Source organism: Suncus etruscus, chromosome 18 (assembly GCF_024139225.1).
Source record: "Suncus etruscus isolate mSunEtr1 chromosome 18, mSunEtr1.pri.cur, whole genome shotgun sequence".
Classification (NCBI taxonomy): Eukaryota; Metazoa; Chordata; class Mammalia; order Eulipotyphla; family Soricidae; genus Suncus; species Suncus etruscus.
The window spans coordinates 25617311-25631840 of record NC_064865.1 but is presented as its reverse complement, the minus strand read 5'-3'; the positions used below and the strand labels follow the sequence as shown (position 1 = coordinate 25631840).

The 14530-nt window shown below is 43.5% G+C and overlaps 1 protein-coding gene across 3 annotated transcripts in view; it reads left to right on the top strand.

The window, feature by feature from the left end:
- Positions 1–14530, top strand: part of MTHFD1L (methylenetetrahydrofolate dehydrogenase (NADP+ dependent) 1 like) — a 641585-nt gene that overhangs the window by 91922 nt on the left and 535133 nt on the right. For all 3 annotated transcript variants that reach the window (XR_007491265.1, XM_049765366.1, XM_049765365.1), the window contains 3 exons: positions 5827–5966; positions 12535–12576; positions 13924–14024. Coding sequence is in view for 2 of the 3 variants with exons in the window: in XM_049765366.1 (XP_049621323.1) it covers positions 5827–5966; positions 12535–12576; positions 13924–14024 (283 nt within the window). In the remaining variant the exon portion in view is untranslated. The remainder of the gene's footprint in view (positions 1–5826; positions 5967–12534; positions 12577–13923; positions 14025–14530) is intronic.

Below are 14530 nucleotides of genomic sequence, written 5' to 3'. Positions count from 1 at the left end.
TATATATCACAAGTACTGGACAGGATAGAATAATCTTGAGAATTAAAAGTCACCTCTTCAAAATCCTTTGTTTTGAGGGGTTTTCTAAATGTCACTGTGCCAGCCAAGTGTTGCTGACTCCATCCAAGTACCGGAGTATTAGCACGACCTTGTAGATCTGCATGGCCATCCAGCTGCAAGGTTCTACCCTCCAGCCTGGCCCAGTGCCATTTCCTGGTGCAGATCACAGAGTTGGTCTAGTCTCTGCTTCCCAGCCTAACCCACTGATACTTCTTTCTGGGAACTGGTGATTTGGTGCTTGAATCTGTTCCTACCCAGAGTCCTTCGTAGCTCCTCTACGTACAAGTCAGCATTTCCTGTTTTCCTTCTGATTGTCAATTGTCATCCCACTGCCACTGAGAGTGCCAAGATACATCATTGGTGTGGCGTGTGCCAACAGTTCCTCGCAAGCCTGATTTCAGGGGCAGCTTTCAAGACATTGTCCTCTCGTGCTTTCAGGAAAACTCAAGCTTATGTTGAACTTGCCCTCTGGAGAACAAACCTGCACACAGCACCACATGCAGCATTTGGTATTGCTCTTTGGAATTACTGAGCATAGCACAGATGCTAAAGGAAGAATCTGGGAGTGGGCTGGAGAAATTACCTGCTATGTAATTCACACAGCTTCAATAGCAGCATTTCTTCTTTATTTGGGGGTAGGGTTGGGATTAATTTTATTTGGGGGTTTATTTTGGTTTTGTTTGTTTGTTTTGGGGGAGGGATTGGGACACACCCAGCGGCACTCAGGTTACACCTGGCTCTGCACTCCAAAATCACTCCTGGCAGGCTTGGGGGACCATATAGGATGCCAGGGATATAACCCAAGTTAGCTTCTTGCAAGGCAAACGTCCTACCCCACTGTGCTATCACTCCAACCCCAAACAAACGCCAGCATTTCTTTTTGGGGGCGGGGGAGGTTTGGTTTTTGGGCCACACCCGGCAGCACTCCTGGCTCTGCACTCAGAAATTGATCCTGGCTTGGGGAACATATGGGACGCCGGGGATCAAATCGTGGTCTGTCCTGGGTCAGCCATGTGCAAGGCAAACATCTTATCACTGCGCCATTGATTCAGCCCCTCCCCATTGTTTCTTAAGGTCCCCTCCTCAAACCCTACCAGCAATGAGAACAGAGCTAGAGGGAAGTCGTAAGCACTGCTATGTGTGGCCAATAAACGCAGAAATAAGCAAATCAATCTACTTTCAAATCATTGGGAAAAGGAGCCTGTAGTTTCCCTTAGAGACAATTCCCAGGATATACCTAAGAGGCCCCGGGAACTAATAATGATCAGACCCCCTTGTTCCTTTTGGGGCTAAGACACAGCCCCTCATGCTCTGCCTGGGATCCATCTTCTTAGCTCAGTGTTTATGGGTTCACCTTGGGAATGACAATTGTACACCCACCCCATTTCCAGGTTCTCTCAGAGTTCCCCAAAGCAAATGGCCAGCCAGTGACTCTGCCCATTGAACATGGTTGTCCAGGTTGGGGAATTTGGCTCCTGGTCCTATTTTCTTCCCATCCATTCACCTTCTATTTCCTCTGTGCCGGAGTCTGGATCCTTCACCTTTCATCCTGTATCCTGTTTTCCTGCCTTGCTTGATGTTCTCATTCTATGACAGTCTTTGTGGGGAGGGATCCAGTTGGTTGCTTATAAGAGGAAATTCAGCTTAGCTCATCTGTAGAGACATATTTCTATTTTTTTTTAACTTGGTGGGGGGATGAGAGGGTAGGCTCCAAGGTGAACAGGAAACCACACATGAAGTTTTCATGCTTGAATCTCCAGTGTCACTGTTGGAGCCCAACCATGCTGAGGGTTCCTGGGCCACCCTTGTGTCACTCAGGGTCCCTGGTGCTAGACTCAGCTGTACTAGATGGGAGACATAGAGAGCCAGAGGTCCAATTTAGGTCCTTGTACATGCAAGGAAGGTCCTTCCTACCCTCTGAACATCTCCTTAGCATTCTTCACTTTTTTTGTTTTTGTTTTTGTTTTTGTTTTTGGGCCACACCCGGCAGTGCTCAGGGGTTACTCCTGGCTGTCTGCTCAGAAATAGCTCCTGGCAGGCACGGGGGACCATATGGGACATCGGGATTCGAACCAACCACCTTTGGTCCTGGATCAGCTGTTTGCAAGGCAAACACCACTATGCTATCTTTCCGGGCCCAAGCATTCTTCACTTTTGATCATAGTTGACACAAATCTTGCTTGTATCATAGTTGACACAAATATATTTGTGACTTGTTTGTTGACTGGCTTGGTATTTTGGGGTGTTGGGGGGTTGTTTTTAATTTTGGGTCACACCTGGTAGTGCTCAGAGGTTACTCCTGGCTCTGCACTCAGGAATTACTCCTGGCAATGCTTAGGTGACCCTATGGGATGCCTGGGGTCAAACTCATGTCGACTGCATAAGGACCTAGTCTAATAAAGACCTGGTAAGCACCTGTATCCAATAAGGACCAGTATGGAAGACCGTGTTGTTTATATTAGCACAACCCCACCCACCCCAACTCCTCACTGTGCCCCCAGAAAGTCAATTGAATGTTTCTCTTCTGGAGTTCACCATGCCACTGCCTTGCTGAAGTTAACGTGTGTTTTTCCAAGTATAACCCCAAGATAAGATTTGTGGCCATCAACTTTTGACCACGTTCATAGCCTCTCCAGAATCCTCCCAAATCCTGCATAGAGAGGCATGACCCTGAGCCTCATCACGTTACTCTGCTGTCTCACTTACTCAAAGAAAATATCGTAAAGGGTAACGTGACCTATAGCTTTAGCCATTCCAAGCTGAATATTTTCAAAAGAAAATTTTACAGTTTGTCAAAAGTATATCAACAATCATAAAATATTTTAGACCCTCTGGCTCAATACACTCATCCTGGGAAATTTATTCCCAGAATATGATTTGAAAGAGGTTAAAGCTCATATGTACAGATATCTCGCAGCATTATTTATCTTGGAAACAACCCAAATGGCTAATAACAGGAGAAATATTTTGTAAATCTTGGTACAGTTACTGGATAAGATTTTAAGCTGCTATGGACAGTCATAAATTTTGAAAGTTTATAGTCCAGCAGGAAAACAGCTAATTTAAAAGTAAAGGAGCAGACTATAAGATTCTGCCTATTCTATCAAAATTATATGAGCTTTTGATGGACTGAAAGATGACCATGAATAAATCAAGCAACTGATTGATATAGTTACAGCTTGAAATAATATGTGACATTTCTCATTTTTATTTCTTTAATTCTTCTTAAAATGCATACATTCTGTGAATGTGAGGACAGAACTGTCCATTTACGTTTTTAGATTTCTTTTTTAATTTTATCTTTATGCATTTATTTTTACTGCCAGTTCACTTCTGCCATAAATTATGGCCTCAGTAAAGATCAATGTCTGACTAGAGGGTGAATTTCTAGTAAGTAGACAGTACTGACTTTCTATTAATGTAAGTAGCATTTGCTTCCTAAAGGAATGTGTTTTATTATTTCAAGTAGAAGTTTATTTTTTAATTTTATTTTCCAAGTTATTTTATTAGAAAATTTGGGAGCTGGAGCAGAGGCGCAGAGGTGGTACATTTGCCTTGCACATGGATGACTTAGGACAGACCATGGTTCAATCCCCTAGCGTCCCAGATGGTCCCCCAAGCCAGGAGCAATTTCTGAGTGCATAGCCAGGAATAACCCCTGAGCATCATAGGGTGTGGCCCAAAAATCAAAAGAAAAAAAGAGAAAGAAAAGAAAACTTATTTTTTTTTACAAAAAAAAGTTTAGAAAAATTGCATATTTCCTGTCTACAGACTGGCTCTTTTTGTTTGTTTGTTTGTTTGTTTGTTTTGAGGTTTTTAAAAAATAATTTCCTTATTTAAGCACCATGGTTCCAGAAATGTTCATAGTTAGGTTTCAGTCATAAATGTACAACGCCCTTCACCAGATGGGAAAGTTGCACTAGTGTTTTTTTTTTGGGGGGGGGAGGGGCCACATCCGGCAGTGCTCAGGGGTTACTCCTGGTTCTCTGCTCAGAAATAGTTCCTGGCAGGCATGGGGGACCATATGGGACGCTGGGATTCAAACCAACCACCTTAGGTCCTGGGTCAGCTGCTTGCAAGGCAAACACCGCTGTGCTATCTCTCCGATCCCTCACTAGTGTTTTAATTTTAATTATTTATTTATTTATTTTTACTTTGGAAGCAAACCTAGCAGTGCTCAGGGCTTACACCTCTTTCTCTATGTTCAAGAATCACTCCTAGTATGCTTGGGCCAAATTTGGGACCAAACTTGGGTTGGCCAGAGAAGCACCCTGCCTGCTACACAATCAGACTGACCCAATTTTTAATTATTTTGGTTGGGTTTGGGTTTGGGGCCACACCCAGTAGTTCTCAGGGGTTGGTTACTCCTGGATCTGTGCTCAGAAATTACTCCTGGCTGGCTCAAGGGACATATGAGATGCTGGGGATCTAACACAGGTTGCCCATATGCAGGACAAATACCTCCAATCCCTTTAATTTTTTTTAATTGAGATAATATTGGCTCACAGAGTATAAATGTCTCTATGCTTTAGGAGCATTGTGTTTTTACTGCACAGCCTCCACCATAAGCTACAGTTCCTCCAGCACTGTCCACTGGACCTCCCTGTCTATACTACAACCCCCTTGCCCCTAACCTGACCTTTAAGTAACCTTAGTTCTATCCTGAAAGTATTGAGAGTTTTGTTTCATTTTGGGTTTTTGTTTGTTTGGTTTTGGTTTTTGGGTCACACCCGGCAGCACTCAGGGGTTACTCTGGCTCTATGCTCAGAAACTGCTCCAGGCAGGCTCAGGGGACCATATGAGATGCCAGGATTCGAACCAATGACCTTCTGCATGAAAGGCAAACGCCTTACCTCCATGCTATCTCTCCAGCCCCTCATTTTGGTTTCTTGTTCCACACCTTGTAGTGCTCAGGGTTTACTCCTGGCTCAGCACTCAAGGATCATTCCTGACAGGCTCAGGGGACCACATGATTGCCTAATTGAACTTGGATCAGTCATGTGCAAGGCAAGCACCTTACCTACAGTATTGTTGCTCCTGCCCCTGGCTTTGTTTTTTTGGTTTGGTCTGGTTTGGTTTTGGGGCCATACCAAATTGTACTCAGGGGTTGCATCTGCCTCTGCATTCAGGAATCACTCCTGGCGGTGCTCAGGGGAACCATATGGGATACTAGGGATTGGACCCAAGTTGGTGGCATGCATGGCAAATGCCCTACCTACTGTACTATTGCTCTGGACCTGGCTTTGTTTTTTCCATTTTCTCTTCTTCCCTTGCTTTGTTTCTCCTGGCCCACCTTTCCCTCCTGCTGTTCTGTCCATGTTGTAGTAAGATTTAATCCTTATTCTATAGTTTAGTAGTACCCTGTCATGTATGTTCACTACAGTTTGCTCCCCACACGTCTGCTGTTGGGCTGTCAGTTGTTTTAGTTAGTGTAAATTTTTGTTCTGGGGATCAAAGTCTCCGTACTGTTTTTCTATAGAAGTAGGACCCATTTATAAATTCACCAACAACGATTAAAGGTTCCTTTTTCACCACATTCCGGCCCATGCCATTCTCAATATTTTTAATTGTATTGATGATGATGATGATGATGATGATGATGATGATGATGATGATGATGATATGATGACGACAACAATGACATACTACTTCATACCAGGGACTGGAACTCAGCATCTCAGCATTTTGATTTCTTCTGTCATTTTCCGGATCCCCTGTTGTTTGTTTGTGGAGGATAATGACCAGTTTGCCATTTGCTCTCTACAGTGACGGAAGCTGGCTTTGGTGCCGATATCGGGATGGAGAAATTCTTCAATATCAAGTGCCGGGCTTCAGGCTTAGTCCCCAATGTCGTCGTGCTGGTAGCCACAGTGCGAGCTCTGAAGATGCACGGAGGCGGGCCAAGTGTGAGTCCCCACTGTCCTGGTTAAGAGGGAAGGAAAATGGGACTGCAGTGGGGCTCCACTGAGAACAGCCCTGGCACCTAGTGAAACTTTGGTTCGATTCTGGCACTCCCCTGACAAATGACAATGGAGGACCTACAGTTTTACCTTTGAAACATCTGGGTATGCTTCAGAAGTGGTTTTTGAAAGATGAGCAGAGAGAGCCAGAGAGATTATACAGAAAGCCGGTGTTTGCCTCACATGTGGCCAGGCCTGGTTTAATCTCCAGCAGGGGATCAAGTCCCCTGAATACCTTGAGAGTAATCCCTGAGCACAGCTGGCTATAACCCAGATGCCAATAAAATGATAAATGAGGGGGACTGAAGTGATAGTATAGCAGGTAGGGCATTTGCCTTGCACACAGCAACCCAGGTTTGATTCCCAGTAATCAGTTTGTCCCCCACTTCCAAGTGCTGCTAGGAATAATTCCTGAGTGCAGAGCCAGAAGTAACCTCTGAGTACTGCCAGGTGTGACCCAAAAAAGGATAAGTAAGCCAAAAAAGGATAAGTAAGTTGACTTTTCAGAGTTCCATAATACGACATACAGAGTGTTAGTAAATTTAAGTTGACAGTCGTCCCCACATAGTTATTGCCAAGCAATATTTTGGGAAGAAACGTAATGGAACCTTTTCTTATTTGTTAGAATTTCTATCTGGGGTGGCCGGAGAGATAGCACAGCAGGCAGCAGGTAAGGTGCTTGCCTTGCATGTGGCTGATCTGCATTCAATTCCCAGCACCATATATGGTCCCTGAAGTGCTCCAGAAGTAAACTTAAACACTGTTGGGTTGGCCCAAAAGTTCTTATTTGGAACTTGTCAGTGTTTTATAAACTTGGTAAAAGGAGGATGGGAGTTCCCTTTTCCAGTGGGAATTGTGGGGTCACAGTGGGTGGCTGAGGTGTCTTGGGCCTAAAAACCAAAATAATAGAAAAAAAAATATTTTGCTCAAAATATGTCTTGCTACAATCATCCCTTGATTTAGAATTGAATCCATGCCAAAAGCCCGTTTTCAGAAACAATTCTACCTGCAGGAAATTCATTTGAAATACTGCCTTGCTGTTATGCACCCTAAAAAATGAGAAAAATCACAGAATTTCAGTACTGGGAAGGTTCTAGATTGTCTCATGTAGTCCAGGGTTTGTGAGGACATGCTCTTCTGGAGTGCAGGAGAATATCATGGCCAACTTCAGATTGCACTTCTCAGAAGGCGGCACTCATAACCCCGAAAATCATGGCATCTTGAGTTTGTGTCCAATGTTTTGTTTGGTTGGTTGTTTTGGGGACACATCCAGTGATGGTTAGGGTTTGCTCCTGGCTCTGCACTCAGGAATTACTCCTGGTGGGCTCGGGCCAATATGGGATGCCAGGGATCCAACTGGAATCTGCTGCTTGCAAGAGAAGGGCCCTACCCACTGTACTGTCTTCTCTAGTCCCAGTGCTCAATGTGTTTTTTTTTTTTTCACTCTATTTTGTAAAAAAAAAAAAAAAAAAAAAATCTGTATGCTTTTTGGGTAGGGCCTATGGAGCTACACCCTGCAATGCTCATGGCTTATTCTTGGCTCTGTATTCAGGAATCCCTGCTGGCAGGCCTCAGGAAACCATATATGTTCTAGGAATTGAACCCAGTTCCACTGCATGCCAAGCCAGCTCCTTATCCCATTTCCAGGGTATTGTCTCTCCAGTCCCTCTTTGCTTGTCTTCAAATCCTGTTTTCAGCTCATCTTTCTGTACTCTCCTTGACTTTGATTGCTTTTTCTTCTTACCTAAATCCTTTTGCTACCCTTGTGAATTCCAGAAGGAATGATTCTAACAGGCAGAGTTCAAGCTTAATGGACACAGAAGTGGGGGTGAAAAGGGAGCACTGGAAAGTTTGGCCCAGTTCACCATCCCTGTTCTGGGCCCAGAAAAGTCTGTTTCGTGTTTGTCTATATGACAAACTCTAAATCGCAGCGAGTAGGAGTCTCGCTTATTAATGTGGATGTCCCAGAACCCAGCCTAGTCTGTCTCCAGGAAATGTTTTGCATAATTGAATGAGAGATGAACTTTCATCTTCTTGATCCTATATTCCCTATTATCCATCTCAATGTCATTCCTTCTTACTTGAAGCAGCTCAGTGGTCATGTTTTTGATCTGCTTTAATTTCCACTTCCTTTTCATATCCTTATACAAATAACCAGGGCCACCTCCTATGTTTATTCAGCTTGGTGGGGTTTTTTTCCCGCAATTCTGTACAGTGGAAAATCCTGTGACCTTTCAACTTACCCATTTTAGCCCCAGTCTTTTGAAATTCATATCCTGTCTTCCCAAGTGCTCTTCTTATATTTTGGGATCCCAATACTGCTTTTACCACTAGTTCTTGCAAGCCTTGATATTCAAAGGAGGATCTCCAGCAAAATAGAGCCAAATGGGCTGTGTATTTATCTAAGAAAAGATTTATTAGAAGGAATTGACCTGCTCAACTCTGGAGGCCATCATGTCCAAAGTCTATAGTGGGCAGGAGAGCTGATGTGTCAACTCCCAGCCCAAAGGCTATCTGCTAGAACATTCTCTCTGACTTGTTGGACTCTCTTTTAGCTAAGCAAGCCTTCAACTGATTGAGTATGGCTCACATCATTTTGGCGACCTCTTTAATTCCCACTTACTTACCTGTTTAGTTATGAGGGGTTAGGTACAATTTCATGGTACTCGTAGGTGACTCCTGATTCTGTGCTCAGAATGACACCTGGCTGTACTTAGCAGACTATACCTGGTGCCTGTCTTTCGAGCCCAGTGATGCAGGACACAGGCAAGTAAAGGCCTCACACCCTAACTGTATTTCCAAGTCTGACATCCATTTAAATGCTATAGTTATCCCTGAACACTGTCCCAGGGACACTCAGAACAGAATTTGACCATCACACTCATCCTCACAGCCCCTTTCATTGTTTCTGTCTTGATCTAGTTCTGGTGAAAAGTTCCCTTCTGCCTCCCCATTAACCTTTATGATGAGTCAGTTCCACTAGTGCTTATTCTGGCCTTTCTCTAGAAACTTTCTTTATGATCTTCATTTACTTATAACGAACTGTGTCCCTCTGACCCTTTCTGTCCCCTTGCTCTATCTGGAGCCCTTGTCTTGTTTGGGGGCCATGCCCAGTGCTGAGGTAGAAGGGACAATCTGATGGTAGGGACTAACCAGGACTCTTCCATGTAAAGCTACAGCCTTGCAAGTAATCTCCCTAGCAGGTATTTGCATGCACCCCCCCTTTTTCCTTTTGGAGGGGTCACAGCCAGCAATGCTTATGGGTTACTCCTGACTTTGCAGTCAGAAATTATTCGGAGGTACTTGGAGGACCATGCATAATGCCAAGGATTGAACCAGAGTCAGCAAATGGCTTCTTTGCTGGACTAAAAGCTCCAGCCCCTCTTTTTTTTTTTTAGGATTTGGATGGACTCACATTAAAATGATAGGTCTTTGGCCAGGGATGTAGTCCAGCAAAAAAGTATTTTCCTGGCAAGAAACAAAAAAAGATTATAGAATAAGAGATGAAGATGTGGGCAACTTCCTAGAGAGCAAGCAGCATGAGATGACTCTTTGGCTGATTTAGGTCTTTAAAAATAGAGCTTAAAAGGGGCCTGAGCAGGTAAGATACTTGCATGCAATTGAGCTGGGTTTGATCCCCAGCACCCAATGTGGGCCCTTGATTCTACTAGGAGTGGTCTCAACAGTGCAAAGCCAGAAGTAAGACTTGAGCACTGCTGGTATGGCCCCAAAACTCCACAAATGAGTAAATGAATGAATAAAAATGTACCTGAATAACAATTTGCAGCATCATGGTTGGGATATAGTTCAGGGGCAGTAAGCATGTTTCACCTATATGAGATCTTGGGATCTATTGTAAAATTTAGAATATATATATTAATATATTGTAATATATTATATAATAATATATAATTGTATATATTATGTAATAATATATATATTAGAATTCTATATTTTGGGGGGGGGTCGCACCTGTCAGTGCTCAGGGGTTACTCCTGGTTCTATGCTCAGAAGTCGATCCTGGCAGGCTCAGGGGACCATATAGGATGCTGGGATTCAAACCACCGACCTTCTGCATGCAAGGCAAACACCTTACCTCCATGCTGTCTCTCTGGTCCCAAAATTTAGAATATTTTATAGAGAACTTCTGGGACTAGAAGTACTTGCCTTAAATGCTGCCAATCTCCAACACTGCATATAGTCCCCTGAGCACCAGCAGAGGTCATTCCTGAGCACTGTCTGGTGTGACCTCTGTGTTTCTGGGGGGTAGGAAGAGGCTGTGCTTATTCTTTTTTAGTTTTCATTGACTTTGTATAGTTCAATTATTTAGTAGGTTATTTCTGGGTGCTTACATACTGCTTTTATATCCAAAGAACCCTTTAGATTATTGATTTTACTAATTCAGTTTTTCATATTTTGGAATTCTAAATAGGTAATTGTTTTTTATTTTCCAAATTGAATTTTTTTTCTTTGTCACAAACACCTTCCGGAAGGTTTGAAACCGTTGATTCTTCATCTGAAAGGGAACAAATGCACTCATTGCTCTTCACTACCTATAATGTCTAACTATGATTTTAAGCATTTATTTTGGTCAGTTTAAAGCCTTTGTTTTCTGTTGCTGAATTGTCACTGTTTTTGTTTGTTTATTTTATTTTGTTCAATTGTGAGAGGGATAGTTGGGCCACACCTGGCAGTGCTCAGAGTTTATTTCACATTCTGTACACAGTAATTACTCTTGGCGCAGGAATCAAGTGAACCACAAGAGATGCCGGGATCAAACCTGGGACAGCCGCATACAAGGAAAGTGCCCTCCCCACCATACTGTAGCTTCTAGGCCCCATGGATTGCCATTTTAGGGGGAGGTGAGTGGGTTTGATCACATCCAGCAGTGCTAGTGGCTACTCCTGGGTCTGTGCTCGAGTTGCTCCTGGTGGTGCTCATGAAGAATGACCAAGCTGGTACCAAGGATGGAGCCAGGTTTTGGTTGAATATAAGGCCAGAGTCTAAACCCCTATACCATTCATCCAGTCAATGGTTTTTGGTTTTGGTTTGTTGGTTTGTTTGGGGCTCATACCTGAGTGTGCTCAGGGGACTCTGTACTATCTCTCTGGCCTTCTATGCCACCTTTTTTATTTTGTTTTTGTTTGGGGGCCACAGCTGTGTTTAGGGATTACTCCTGCACTCAGGGATCACTCCTGGCATGACTCAGGTATCATATGGGATGCTGGGGATCAACATCAAGTGGGCTGTGTGCAAGTTAAGTGCCCTCCTTGCTGTGCTAATATTATGGCCCCTTTGTGCCACATTCTGATACTAAATAAATGTTGCATAGTTTTCTTTTGGTTTTTGAGCCATACTCCGTGGTGCTCAGGGCCTACTTCTGGCTCGGTGCTCAGGTGACCATATGGGGTGCCAGGGAATGAACCTGCTTTAGCCTCTGTGCTCTCATCATTCTAGTCCTTTTGCATAGTTTTCTTCCTATTTATGTTTAATTATACAAATTCTCTTTTGTTGTTGTTGTTGTTTTGTTTTGGAGCCACACCCAGCAGCACTTGGGAGTTACTCCTGGCTCTGCTCTCAGAAATTACTCCTGGCAGCTTGGGGTGAAGGTCCTATGGTATTCTGGGGGTCAAACCCAGGTCACCTGTCTGCAAGGCAATCATCTGCCCACTGTGCTATCGCTTCTGGCCCTTCTTTTTTTTCTCTTTCCCTCCTTTATTTGTTTTCATTTTGCGTTCACGCCCATCAGTGCTTAGGGGCTACTCAGGTCTGTGCTTGGGGGTTGCTTCCAGGAATGCTCAGTGACCCTGTAGGGTAGGGGTCAGATCTGGGCGTTCCCCTGTAGGAAACCTACACTCAGCATCCTGAGCCATCTTTCACCCCACATTTTTCTTCTCTGACCTATTAATGTGGCAAATTATATTACATCTCTTTTCAAATCTATTTTCCTAAAACAAATAAAAGTTGGGGGTATGTTCAGCTTTCATGAGCAACTGACTTTTGCTTATAATTTGCTGTTGTTTTTAAGGAGGGTTTTGCATTTACATTTATGAGTGAGTTATGAGCCACATAAAATAAATTGGGCAGGACTCCCATTTTCTGTACTCTGGGAGAGATTTTATATAATAAACAGGATAATCTGTTTATTCAAAGATGGGAAGAGTTCCTGTGTGACAGTATTGGTTGTGCTACACTGAGGAGAGATATTTTTACTGGTGAGTTTAGTGTTATTAGTGAATATAGAACAATTAAGTGTTTTTTTTTTCCTCTCTGTGAAGCGAGCTTTAATAGAAATCACAATTCTGTGCTTGGAAATAAATTGGTATAAAGAGGACATAGTACCCTCATCTTTCTGTCTGAAGCATGTGCCATTATTTTTCCTTCCCTTTTGAGGTGAGGGGTTGATTTGTGCATTAAGTGGACATGACCCTCAACATGACCATAATTTTTTTGCTTTCAAGCCTTTATCAAGAAACATCTTAATGCAAATTTCCTTAACTTTGTCTTATCTCAGGTAACTGCAGGTGTCCCTCTCAAGAAAGAGTATACAGAAGAGGTAAGACTATTTTCAAGAACTGTTCCGATGCAGTTAACCTTTGCCTTTAGCTGCACATGAGTTAATGGTATAACCAGTTGGGTGCTTGCCTTGCATGTAGCTGACCTGTGTTCAATCCCCAACAACCCATATTGTTCCCCCAATCATTGCCAAGAGTAATCCTTGAGGACAGAGCCCTTGAATGTGGCCAGACCCCCCCCCCAAAAAATTAAAAAATAAATGTAGTGAAGAATTCCTTTACGAGTGGCTTCTTCAACTGTTTTTCTCATCATCTCAGAAGGGGGTAGGGAAAGGAAAAATGCAATTGCTTAACTCAGATTTTCAGAAATGATGTGGTTTTTATTGTTTGTTCCTCCCTCCCTTTTCCACTCTGAGCTATCAGAGTAGGGCTTCACAATAGGGGAGGGGGCAGGATAGATGTATGGATGTGACTTTATTTTATTTTTTATTGTCTTTATTAAGCACCATGATTATAAACCTGAGTGTAGTTAGGTTTCAGTCATAAAAAGAACACTTCCCTTCACCAGCACCGCCAGTGTGCCCCATCTTCACAACATACCGTACAGGATCAAATAGGAAACTCCTGTCCTGGTATGGTTTTGATGTGGGGGAGAAAACCTGGCTTTGAAGATAGAGAATCAGCTTGAGGGTGTGTCCAGTTTCTTCTGCTGATACTGTTCTGCAGCAATACCTCGTAGGTCCCATAGGTGGCACCAGGGACCTAAGCAAAGAGGCGCGCCCGCCTTGCCCTCCTGAGGTCTGTGCTTTTTTTTTATCCAGCCCTCCATAGAGGACCCTCTGGGTTGGCCCGGCAAGCAGTCAACAGCGGTCTCCGCCGTCTGACTTGAACAAATGTGCTCCTGGACGCAAAACAGTTTTAGAATAAATCCAGGGGCAGGCTGAGGTCAGGAAGGAAACTGGAGACATTGATGGAGGGGGAGTGGACATTGCAGAAAGGATGGGAGTGGGAGGACTATAATCCTAAAACTCAGTCATGAGTGTCTTTGAAAATAATAGAATTTTTAAAATATTTTTAACATGAAAAATGAGACTTCACTCTCAGCAGCCATCAGGAAAAAAAAATAAAGTGGGGCCAGAGAGAGAGCTCAGTGGACAGAGCCCCATGCTTAGCACACATGCTTAGCACACAAACTTCGGCACTGCCTGGTCCTATGGCACCTGTTTTGGAGTGTGTCCCCCAAACAAACACAGATAAACACATAAATAAAAATTAACTGGAGGACAGCCAAGAGGGCAAAGCTAGAAACCAGACTTAGCAGGGGCCCAGCCAGTAGAGGTGAGTGAATTTGGTGGGAGGCACAACCCATCTCCCTGGCTTTCTTCCAGAACATTCCACTGGTGGCAGACGGTTGCTGTAACCTCCAGAAGCAAATACAAATCGCTCAACTCTTTGGGGTTCCCGTGGTTGTGGCTCTGAATGTCTTCAAGTAAGTCGTATCCACCTTGCTGCAGTCTGCGATCTGTGGTCGTTTTTGTGTCTTGAAGATGTTTGTTCTTAGGATGCTCCAACTTAACTCACAGAGGCATGAAGTAGAAGACACGAAATCGTCTCTGTGTGGCTTTGGGTCATTGGCCCTGTGTTTCTAAGCAGAAGCTTCTCCACTGTTATTAGGCAAACACGGTCCTAGAACGCATTACAATTTCTTGACTTTTTGTCGTCTACCCCCCAATTCCCACAGCATTGCTGTCAGAAAGACTCTGGAGGATCAAAGGGATGTGTTATGGAATTTTCTCGATAAACCCTAATGACTTGAAATATTTGCTTGGTATTGGAGATGCTTTGAGCCTGATTTATTTAAACATGCTATAACCACGTTTGATGTTTCCAGTTTAGTTCGTGGTAGGGTGTACAATCTGTCTCTAGCTGGTTTGTGTTTCTTTAAAAAAACACAAGACGGTTAAATGAAGACAGATGCTAACCACCGCCCTTGTT